General features: G+C 43.9%; 1 protein-coding gene across 1 annotated transcript in view; it reads left to right on the forward strand.

The window, feature by feature from the left end:
* Positions 1–12,643, forward strand: part of LOC132383130 (myosin-binding protein C, fast-type-like) — a 104,518-nt gene that overhangs the window by 82,385 nt on the left and 9,490 nt on the right. Inside the window, exons 25-27 of the mRNA XM_059953954.1 lie at positions 1,686–1,881; positions 9,795–9,934; positions 11,992–12,151. Coding sequence (XP_059809937.1) covers positions 1,686–1,881; positions 9,795–9,934; positions 11,992–12,151 — 496 coding nt within the window. The remainder of the gene's footprint in view (positions 1–1,685; positions 1,882–9,794; positions 9,935–11,991; positions 12,152–12,643) is intronic.

Here is a 12,643-nt window from a genome sequence, read left to right on the forward strand (position 1 = left end):
CCCCAGGGAGAGGCAGGACCTTCAATGGGCTACACCTTGAAAGAGTGGCCCAGGGCAGGGGCCTCTGATGAGCTGCTGTTGGCAGCCTGTGCCCCAATAGGGGAGATGGGCGTAAGGAAACGAAGAAGACATTAAATAGTGTAATATTAACATGACAATAATAGCTTTTCTAAATAAAATAAAAAAAAGAAAATCAAAATATTCTGCAGGTGTACATTTGGGCATAGAGTTAAATGTGTAGCAGATAGAGTTAAATGTGTAGTTAAATGTGCCACACCTGTCTGGGTGTAACTCTACCGTGGGACAATGGGGGCTGAAGAAAATATAGTTTGATTAATGAAGCTATTGTTCAAGTTCAAGTTTATTGTCATTCAACTGTACAGATGAAAGCAGTGTTCCTGCAGGATCAAGGTGTAAAACACAGAACATATACCACATACAACACATAAAATAATATTAACAGATAGTGAAGTTTTTCTGTAGATGTACATAACTGCACGTGTCATAAAGTTAAATGAACAACAGTTTTACTGCTACTGGCACTGTCATAAATATTGAGTACTGGGTGGTAGCGGGGTGTTTAGAAGCCTCATAGCCTGGGGGAAGAAGCTGTTCTCTAGCCTAACTGTCCTTGTTCTTGTAATTTGGTCCAGGTACTGTGGAAGGTGCAGTGCAGGCAGACAATTGAGGTGCAAGGGCTACAGGGAGGTAGATTGGGAGATTGAGAGTTCATTTTTATCATGCAAGGGTCCGATCAAAACGGGGTAGAAGCTGTCCTTTGAGCTTGCTGGTACATATTCTCAAGGTTTTTCATCTTCTGCCCGACAGGAGAGGAGAAGAAGAGAGAATATCTGGGATTCTTGATTATGTAGCTGCTCAAAGAGTAGGCAGAGACACTTGAGGGAGAGGCTGCTCTCTGTGATGAACTGACCTCTGTCCACAGCTCTCTGAAATTTCTTGTGGTCTTTTACCAGACCAAGCAATGATGGGGTTGGATGATCTCCCTGGTGCAGCCTGCAAAACTGTTGTTTGTATTTTTATCACCATGTTCACTGTTTACTCTGTGAGCTTTGTATGAGCAAGGAATTTTATTGGACCCTGTAGTAGCTGACAATAAACTTCTAAACATTCGTGGTGGACGTTGGGGGTAGGAGAGGCCCTTGATTGTGCTGGCTGCTTTCCTGAGGCCATGTCAGTGGAGAGGCGACTGTTTTTCCTGATGGACTGGGTTACGGGAGCAAAATAGTTCCTCGTTAGCTGAACCCATTCATAAGATCATAAGCTAAAGGAGCAGAATTAGGCCATTCAGCCCATCGAGTCTTCTCCACATTCTGCTCCATATTTTCTCCCTCAAGCCCATTCTCCTGCTTTCTTTTTGTAACTTTTGACACCCTTACTAGGCAAAAACCTCTGCTTTAAATACACCCAGAGGCTTGTCCTCCGCTGCCGTCTGTGGCAATGAATTCCACAGATCCACCACCCTCTGGTTAAAGAATTCCTCCTCATGTTGGTTCTAAAGGAGCATTCTAGTCTAATGAATTCCTCGACTCCCAACTACAGGACACATCCACTCTGTCTAGGCTTTTCAATATTCATTGGTTTCAATGAGATCCCCCTCACTCTTCTGAATTCCAGCATCTTCACTGCCTGAGTTCCATTAACCTTTGAACCTTGAACCTCCTCAGGGGAAGCCACGACCTCTGGTCACATGGTTGAAGGAAGGGCAGCCGCTGGACACCAGCCAGATCAGCATCCGCAACAGCGAAGTGGACACCATCCTCTTCATCCGGCACGCAGAGCGTGCCCACTCCGGCAGCTATGAGCTCAGCGTCCAGATTGAAGGCTTCGTCGACAAGGCGAATATCAAAATCCGGGTTGTTGGTGAGTACTTCCGACTGGGCAAGGTGTTCTGTTGTGGAGTGCAGTGGGGGGATCTTCCAGGTTCAATGGTGGGAGTACTGGCAACTGGAGACCTGTCACCTAGCTGGGTTTTGAACCCGTATAAGTAACGGGATGGACTGACAGATCTGTGTGAGTCCACCAGCAAACCAGAGTGGTTGAAACTTCATGACTCTCTACCCCATACAGAGAATTAATTTTCTTATTATATTATTAATTCATTTTAATTGATTAATTAATTTCAGTTCCTTAAGACGTAAAATATAGGAGCAGAATTAGGCCATTCAGAGCAATATGAAAACATTGAAGAGTACAGCACAGTGTCGGTGCCAATTCGGGTATATGTGCCAGCCCAATTAAACTGAATCTACAGTAACTGCCTGTACATGAATCATACCCCTCTAGTCCCTGCATGTTCATTTATCTGACTAAATGCCTCTTATACACCACTGTCATATCTGCTTTCAAACCTGAAGTGATGAAGATCAGAGATTAGCAGGGAATGTGAAGATGATGAAGAATGTGGCTGTCGAGGGGCCTAAGAGCTGACACGGCAGTGTTCCCCATCTGGGAGCCAATGATCCCTGTCTGGGATCGAGTGGAAGTTTGGTGAGGATGGAGAGGTGCTTTGAGGAGGGAGAGGTGTGGAACCACATGAAGAACAGATTCGGGTGTTCTGGGATGACCCTCCCTCCTACTTGGGGAAGCCTCAGTTACCCCTCATGGTGTCAACCTCTCTGATTTGTTGTGGCTGAGACAGGAACTTGATGCATTAGAGAATCTCTAGATCAAATGTTTGAGCTGAGTTTTTTTTATAAGAGGACCTTTTGTTTTAAAAAAAAGATGAAAGATTTGTCACGTGAACGTTAAAACATCCAGACATTTTTGTGTCAACTATCAACGCAGTCTGAGGATGTGCTGTGGGCAGCCTGCAATTGCTTCTGGTGTCAACATAGCATGCCCACAACTTACTAACCTGAACTCTTATGTCTTTGGAATATGGATAGGACCCAGAGCACCTGAGAAAGTCCACAAGATCACGGACAGAACATACGAACTCCTTGTAGACAGCAGTGGGAAATGAACCCCATTCACTGACAATACTGGGCTTGGATCTGTTCCGAGAAAAGTGAAATATTCTGGAAAGGAATAAAACTGTGGTAAATGTAAGGGCATGTCTGGTACTTGAGGAAACTTAACCTTCTATTAAGGACACAAGGACTCTTTAATTGAAAGAGCAAAGACAGAACACTGGTGCCAGGAGGGATTTGTTTACATGAAGTAATTGAATGTAAAACTCTGGATTGATTTAAGGACAGCCAGACCCAAAGGGAGGGATCAAATGTGCGGAATTTTGATTAGGTAAAATTGGAGCTATTTCAGTGTCTGACAACACACTTACTGCCCAAGGCCACTAAACCCGTGGCTTGTGTAAAGTCGACATAATTTCTGCATGCCAATATCTGCTAAAGCTCCTGCACACTACACTTGTCAAGGACACCTTTGCATCCCTCGTGGAATAATAATAACCACTTGTATTTACACAGGCCCCTCGTCTTAGTCAACACCCCAAGATGCTAGAGAGCCAGTTCATCAGATAAAATTAGACACCGATTCGAAAATGGGAATATAGGTACACTTGACCAGAAGGAAGCTTTTAAGGAGTGTAAGGCATAGAAGCAGAATTAGGCCTTTCGGCCCAATGAGTCTGCACTACCGTTCTATCATGGCTGATTTATTATCCCTCTCAACCGCACTTTCCGTAAGACCATAAGATATAGGAGCAGAATTAGGCCATTTGGTCCATTGAGTCCGCTCTGCCATTTCCTCTCAGACCCAATCTCCTGCCTTCTCTCTGTATCCCTTCATGCCCTGGCCAATCAAGATCTATCGATCACTGCCTTAAATATATAGAAAGACTTAGCCACCACAGCTATCTCTGGCTACAAATTCCACAGATTTGCCACTCTCTGGCTAAAGAAATTCTTCCTCATCTCCATTCCAAAAGGATGCACCTGCCTTTTTCCTATAACTTTGACACCCTGACTAATCAAGAACCTATCAACCTCTGCTTTAAATACACCCAGTGACTTGGCCACAGATTCACTACTCTCTAGCTAAAGAAATTCCTCCTCACCTCTGTTCAGAAGGGATGTCCTTGTATTTCGAGGCTGTGCCCTCTGATCCTAGACTCCTCAATACTAATCCTCTCCACATCCACTCTATCTAGATCTTTCAATATTTAATAGGTTTCAATGAGGTCCTCCCTCATTCTTCTAAACTTCAGCAAGTACAGGCCCAGAGCCATCAAACATTTCTCAAATGTTTTTTGTGCCCACGGTCCTTCTTGTGATCCTACTCGAGACTCTCGGTGCCAGCACAACCTTTCTTAAATATAGGACCCAAAACTACTTACAAGGCTCCGAGTGACTTGGAAGAGGAGATGGGAGATACAGGGAGAGATTTCAGAGAGAGCTTGGACAGCTGAAGATGGGTTGGACAACGGTATTGGAGTATTGTGAGCTCCTCCTCTACAAAATGAAATGCTGACACTGGAGCGAGCTCAAAGGAGGTTCACGAAAATGATTCCAGGATTGAACGGAATGCCATATGAAGAGCATTTGATGGCACTGAACCTCTATTCACTGAAGAATGAAGGGTGACATAATTGAAACCTATTGAATATTGAAAGGCATCAATAGAGTGGATGTAGAGAGGATGTTTCCTGTGATGGGAGAGTCTAGGACCAGAGGGCACAGCCTCAGAGTAGAGTGGTGTCTTTTTTGAATGAAGATGAGGAGGAATTTCTTTAGCCAGAGAGTGGTGAATCTGTGGAATTTGTTGCCACATGCGGCTATGGTGGCCAAGTCTTTATGTATACTTCAGGCAAAGGTTGATAGATTCTTGATTGGTCAGGGCATGAAGGGACACAGAGAGAAGGCAGGAGATTGAGGCTGAGAGGGAAAATGGACCAGTTATGATGAAATGGTGGAGCAGATTCGATGGGCCGAGTAGTCTAATTCTGCTCCTGTATCCTACAATCTCGTGGTATAAAGTGGAATGGCTTGGTAGGGTAGCGGCCAGTGCAGTGCTTTACAGTGTCAGCTATAAGATTGGAGTTCAGTTACCTCCACTGACTGTAAGGAGTTTGTACGTTACCCCATGGACACTTAAGCTGTCCAAGCTCTCAGCTCTGAAATTCCTCCCTGCATCTCTCCAGCTCTCGAACTCCTCTTCGAAGACACACTTGTGTTTCATCAGGGTGCTCCGGTTTCCTCACAAATTTCAGAGATGTATGGATTAGCGTTACAGGCATGCTATGTTGGCACTTGGAAGCCTGGCATCACTTGCAGTCTGCCAAGCACAATCCCCGTTGATTTGATTTGACGCCTATGATGCATTTCCCGGTATGTTTCAATGTACGTGTGACAAATAAAGCTAATCTTTAATCTTTAAACTTGGAAGCGAAAGATCTCAAGGATCAGAATGTTTCTTTGATCTATAACGACTTGTTACTTAAAATCCGAGATAAGATTTTGTCTCCGGAGCAGAAACTCTTTGATTCACACATCTGTTAAACTTGTACAATCCCTGTCTCCAGTAAGCACGTTGTTTCCCGCGAGAGAATGTGGCTGACGCCAGGCTTCTGATGTTCTTTCTGTCAAGATAACATTACAGAAATTTGTCAGTAACTCCATCCCCTCCCTGTGCACTGAGCCCAACATGTAAAATTCAGCTCAACAACACCAGTGGAAGACCTGGTGGTACGTGCTTTCAGGCTTTTGTATCGGGGGGAGAGGAGAGAATGCCTGGGATGTGACATCTTCATTTAAAGGAACCTCCTCCTTTTCCCTACGAGGATATTTCAGAGTAATTCAAAGGTCTTTAAAGGACAAATCCCAATTTCCAATAACCCCTGTAAAATGTGACCTATAGGATATCTAAACACCAAAGGTCAAGTTTGTAAAAGGCCAGAGGATGATTTACTGGCACAGCAGATGAGGACGATGGATCAGGTGACTGGTTGTTTTACAGTTACTTGTCATTTGGGAATTTGCTCCTCCCTCTCCAGCAGGTGTTGTTGTTGGATGCTGAGTTTCCTGGCAAGAACAGGAGTCATGAAAGGTTGTCCTCTCTCCCCCGTCTTGTATGGGGGTTGTGTCGAGCATTTGGCCGAATCCATCAGGAATGATGCAGACATGAGTGATGATGACCTGGCAGTGGGGCCACTCAGACAGGCGTAGGGGAAAAATTAGGACATTCAACCCATCAAATCCTTTCTCCCAATTCATCACGGCTGATTTATTATCCCTCTCAATCCTATTGAGTTTAGGAGTTGGGATGTCATGTTAAAATTGTATAAGGCATTGGCGAGGCCAAATTTGGAGTATTGTGTACAGTTCTGGTCACCGAATTATAGGAACGATATCAAAAAAATAAAGAGAGTACAGAGGAGATTTACTAGAATGTTACCTGGGTTTCGGCATCTAAGTTACAGAGAAAGGTTGAACAAGTTAGGTCTTTATTCTTTGGAGCGTAGAAGGTTGAGGGGGGATTTGATAGAGGTATTTAAAATTATGAGGGGGATAGATAGAGTTGACGTGGATAGGCTTTTTCCATTGAGAGCAGGGGAGATTCAAACAAGAGGACATGAGTTGAGAGCTAGGGGGCAAAAGTTTAGGGGTAACATGAGGGGGAATTTCTTTACACAGAGAGTGGTAGCTGTGTGGAACGAGCTTCCAGTAGAAGTGGTAAAGGCAGGTGTGATATTATCATTAAAAAAAAAATTGGACAGGTATATGGACAGGAAAGGAATGAAGGGTTATGGGCTGAGTGCAGGTCGGTGGGACTAGGTGAGAGTAAGCATTCGGCATGGACTAGAAGGGCTGAGGTGGCCTGTTTCTGTGCTGTAATTGTTATATGGTTATTCTCCTGTCTCCATTACCTTTTGATGTCCTGACTAACTAAGAACCTATCAACCTCCACTTTAAATATACCCAAAGACTTGCTCTCCACAGCTGTCTGTGACAATGAATCCTACAGATGTATCACCCAATGGCTAAGAAAAAAGTAGATGAATGTCTTCCTGTACATAGATGATAAGACCATCTTCTGTAACAAGTCTCAACTGGCCTTGGAGGCCATAGCCATCAGCAGGAAGAATGCGGCCATGTTCTTTCATAAGTGGCATGGCCTCTGCTGTTTTCCTTTGCCTTCGGCTCTGATGATATGAAGGGAACAGAGGAGTTGGAGCAGTTGACAAAACCTGGCTGTAGCATCAGGGGCCAAGAGAAGTATGAAATGTGGGCTCCACTCAATGGAGGGCAAGGGCTTCTCCATGTGGCGGCTGTGGTCTGTACCCTGCTTTCCCACTGTTTTAGACACCCAAACCAATTTCCGCTTCCTCTGGGGAATCTGGAGTGGAGCGCATCCCCCAGGTTGCAATGCACGGATCTCTGGAGATCAGAGGAAAAGGTGTACCCAAGGTCATCCTCTTCCTGGTGGCCCCTTCTGCGTCAGGCTTTACATAGAACCAAACAACAGTCTGAGGCTCTCTCTGCCCCTGGTGTTGCGAAGGACGGACGTGGCCTCGTTGGAAGTTACTCGCAGAAAAGTTCCTGCAGAGAAACCCTTCTGGCCACGTCCTTTGTGCAGTGGTCAGCAGGGGACGTCCTGCAGGCCTGGTAGGAAAAGGACATGGTGGGTCCTTTAGAGTGGTTCCCGAAGCGGACTGTCCAAACCGTCTCAGACTCAGAATCCGAATCAACAACTGACATATGTTGTGAGATTTATTGTTTTGTGGCAGCAGGAGAGTGCAAGACATAAAAATTATAAATTACAAAAATTAATAAATAATGCATAAGCGGAATAGTGAGGTAGTGTTCATGGACCGTTCAGAAATACCATGGTGGTAGGGAACAAGTTCATTTTGAATAATTGAACATGAGTCTTCAGCCTCCTCTATGGTCCCCCCCAATGTAAGTGATGAGAAAAGTGTATGGTCTGATTGGTTCATGTCTTTGTTATGTGCCATGTCATACGACATGGGCAATCATGGACTTTCCATGAAGCGGTTTGCCACTGCCACCTTCCGGGGAGTGTCTTCACAAGACAGGTCACCCCAGCCATTATCAATACTCTTCAGAGATCGTCAGCCTGGTGTCAGTGGTCGCAGAACCAGGACTTGTGATGTGCACCATCTGCTCAAACGACCATCCACCACCTGGTCTAGTGCTGCGCGTTGCCCAGGGTGACCTGCAGGCTAGCAGAGGGAAGGAGGTACCTCAAGAATGCATTGTTCCTCGTCCCATTAACCACTGGACCATAGCCGTCCATACACCTCTCATTTTGCCCAAACTTCCCTTCCAGTTGAAAATGAACCCACATCCATTACAGCCACTTGCAACTCATTCCACACTCACACCATCCTCCGAATGAAGAAGTTCCCCCTCAGGTCCCATCAGATATTTTACTTTTCACTGTCAACCCATGACTTCTGGCTCTAGTCTCACCCACCCTTAGTGTAAAAACCTCTCTATCCCACTCATAATTTTATATACCTCTATCAAATCTCTACTCGTTCTCCTGAGCTCCAGGGAGTCCATTCCTAACCCAGTCAACCTTTCCCTAGAACTCAGGGCCTCGAGTCCTGGCAAGATCCCTGTAAACTTTATCTGTACTCTTTGAATCTTATGAATACTTTTCTGTAGGTGGGTGATTAAAATTGCACACAATACTCCAAACTTGGCCTCTTTAACCCCATCAACCTGTTTTTTTTTCCCATGACCTTTGGCTTTTCATACTCTTGTCAGTCATGCAATGAAAGGAGTTACGGTTAAAAAGTAGAGGAATTTCTCACTAATGGCCAAATGATGATCACTGTGCTTGCCAGCTTTAATTCATCAATGAACCACCGGTTTCAGGAACAGTCCTTACCCTACAACTGTAAGGTTGCTGAGCTGGTGTGGGTAACTTCACAGACCACAACTCTGAACTGATTCCACAACCTACACACTCACTCTCAAGGGACTCACCAGCTCATGTTGTCTTTTGTAATTTATTTTTTTATTGAAGTTCGTCAAACAAACATTTCCATAAGATGTATTTCAGATATTGTACATATATATCATATATATCACAAATCTCCACATAGTATTTATCTGAGGTATACACTTATAGAAAAGAGTGGAAAGAAAAAACAGGCAAAAGGAAAGAACTATGTACAAGTAGGGAGTGATTTTTTTTTACAACAGATTCATTGATCTGTGAGAATAAAATCAGGCCTATGAGGCATTATGTAGTTAAACCATTTTTCCCAGTATGAATCAAATTGTTCCAGCTTATGATTAACAGATGCTGTTATCTTCTCCATTTTGTAAATGTCCATTGTAATTTCCATCCATGTATTTAAAGTTGGGCTCTCCTGTGATAACCATTTCCTAGTAAGAGTCTTTTTACCAGCCACCAACAGTATATTCATTAAATATTTATCTCTTTTCAACCATTCTTGAGGTATATACCCAAAATATGTGGTCTTACTCTCTAAGGGTATTTCACATTTAAAGATGTCTTGTAGGGCATTGTGTATCCCCCTCCAATAGTTTTTGATAACAGGGCATGTTCTCATTATTATTTATTCACTTTTTTATTACCTGCACAATAAATAATTTGTCTTCTTTTGCACATTGGCTGTTTGCCAGGCTTTGTTTATGTATAGTTTTTCATAAATTGTGTTGTGTTTCTTTATCTTCTTGCAAATGCCTGCAAGAAAATGAACCTCACGGTGACACATACTGTACGTACTTTGATGATAATTTCACTTTGAAATTTAGGTTTAATTCCTGGAAGCAGTCTGCAATTTTTCCTTGAATTCCCTTTTGCATAAATCATTTCAGAGAAGCCGGGACCTCCGGAGTCCCTAAAGATCACCGATGTCTGGGGATTCAATGCCGGCATAGAGTGGAAACCACCAAAGGATGACGGCAACTCTGAAATCATTGGCTACACCATTCAGAAAGCTGACAAGAAAACCATGGTGAGTGTGGCATGTTGGGAATGGCCATATATTGTGGCATAAACACAAGAGAATCGACAGATGCCAGAAATCCAGAGCAACACACACAAAATGCTGGAGAAACTCAGCAGGTCAGGCGGCATCTATGGAGAAGAATAAACAGTCACGTAATACGTACATGTGCACACACTTGTACAGTCAGACACACAATCCCAAGGACACAGACACTTGTCTGCACAAAGACACAGTGATACTAAGATGTCCCAATGAAGGGTTGTAATGTTGAATCAGATCCGCAGGCCTAGGCAAGTGAGACAGCAAATGCACTGACTTCAAATAGATACATTAACCATTTATTTACAAGCAGTATAAATTCAACCAAACATTCATGTTCCCCGAGCTACAGACACTACAAAGCTTAATATGCAACAAACGTACTTGGTTGAAAGTGCGCACAGTGCATACCTCCCAGTCGTCTTGCCTTAAACAAAGGAAAAGAGAGAGCCCCTTCCACGTGCAGTTTTATGTCCCCAGGATGTTTGAAACTGGACGCAAGGCACCTATCCAATGGGAAAAGCAGCTGGAGCTTCTAAACTAACCCATCACAACAGAAGCGGCTTTCGACAATCAGAGTAAGGCACAGGACAAGGATCTTGGCCCAAAATGTCAACTGCTTATTCTCTCCGTAGATGCTGACTGACCTGCTGAGTTCCTTTAGCTTTTTTAGTGTGTGTTGCTCTATGGCAGGGGCCAGTCTGGCTGTGGGGTCTGTGTCCGTGCTGTATAACCCCATGGGTCTAATTGGGAAACTGGTTTGTAATTGTTAAGTGTACCAGGGTATGGTGGAGAATTTAGCTTTGCTTGGATTCTAGATAGATCATTTCATCAAGGTAGCACAAGTGAAAACAATGAAAGAATGCAGAATAAACCATTGTACTTCAAGTCGAGTCAAGTCAAGTCACTTTTTATTGTCATTTTGACCATAAACTACTGGTACAGTACACAGTAAAAATGAAACAAGTTCCACCAGGACCATGGTGCCACATGAAATGACACAAAACCACACTAGACTATGTGAGACATCTCAAGGCTACACAAGACTACGCAAACCAACACATAAACTACACTTGACTACAGACCTACACGGGACTACATAAAGTGCACAAAACAGTGCAGGGCAGTACAATAATTAATAAATAAATAATAAATGAGACACCAGACACAGTAGAGGACAAATTTCAATATAATAATAAATGATGTAGATGTCAGTCTAGACTCTGGGTATTGAGGAGTCTGATAGCTCGGGGAAAGAAACTGTGCACATTCTGGTCGGGAGAGCCCGAATGCCTCGGTGCCTTTTGCCTGACGGCAGGAGGGAGAAGAGTTTGTGTGAGGGACACTTACAGAGCAAGTGCAGTGCTGGCAGACATTAAGGTGCAAGCCCATGACAAAGTAAATTGTGAAGTTAAGCATCCATCTTATCAAGCTAGGGGACTGTTCTATTGTGTTATAACAGTGGGTTAGAAGCTGTCCTATAGCCTGTTGGGCTGTGCTTTCAAGCTTTTGTGTCTTCTGCCCGATTGGAAAGGGGAGAAGAGAGAGTGTCTGGGGTTTTTGATTAATCTGGCTGCTTCACTGGGGTAGCAAGAAGTGTTAGAAGGGTGGCTGCCCTCTGCAATGTGCTGAGCTGCAATTACATCAGTTAGTACAAGACCGAAAACAGTTGCAGAGTGCAGAATGTACACAGAGCGGTCACTTTATTAGGTGCTCCTGCTCTTTAATGCAAATACCTAATCAGCCAATCATGTGGTGGCAATTCAATGTATAAAAGTATGGATGTTACAGTAACAGAGAGAGTTCAGTGCAGGTAGATAGGAAAGGGTAAAGGGCATGGCGAGGTATACCGAGAGATCAAAAGCTTATCTTTAATGTCCACAAGATCTGTTCAAGAAGGAGATCGCAGGTGAATCAGTCGAGGGGAAACCTTGAGTGAACTTTACCTGGATTGAACGCTGAACTGCTTTTCAGGTCTGATGGTTTGAACAAACAGTAAAAATATTTCCACCCTTTGCGTTTAGGAATGGTTCACGGTGTACGAGCACAATCGTAAAACCAGCTGCACCATCTCCGATCTCATCATGGGTAATGAGTATTACTTCCGCGTCTTCAGTGAGAACATCTGTGGCCTGAGCGATAGTCCACGCGTCTCGAAGGACACGGCCTTCATCCAGAAAGAATGTAAGTGTCACGGTTGTCCCTGCGGTAGCTGATGGATTGCATGGATTTAAAGATACAAAGATTGGCTTTACTTGTCACTTGTACTTCGAAACGTACAGTGAAATGCATTGTTTTACAACAACGACCAACACAGTCCGAGGATGTACGGGGGGGGGGGGGCAGCCTGCAAGTGTTGCCATGCCAACGGCACCAACGCAGCATGCCCACAACTTACTAACCCAGACCTGCTCTGTTTTGTAAACAAAGGACGACGCGGGAGTCCGAAATGTGAGTAAAACCTTGGGTTTACTTTAAGCGAGGTGCCCACATATCATATGGTAGCATTGTGACGTATACATTTCCTGTCTTTTACAGAGTCCATAATGAATTATTTAAATGAACAATAATGCTTAAACAAACAATATATACATATGATTACTCAAATATTACTGAAATATTAAAATTAAAACACTACCATACATCTTTGGAATGTGGGGGGAAACCAGGGTACCT

This window comes from Hypanus sabinus, chromosome 29, assembly GCF_030144855.1.
Source record: "Hypanus sabinus isolate sHypSab1 chromosome 29, sHypSab1.hap1, whole genome shotgun sequence".
Taxonomy (NCBI): domain Eukaryota; kingdom Metazoa; phylum Chordata; class Chondrichthyes; order Myliobatiformes; family Dasyatidae; genus Hypanus; species Hypanus sabinus.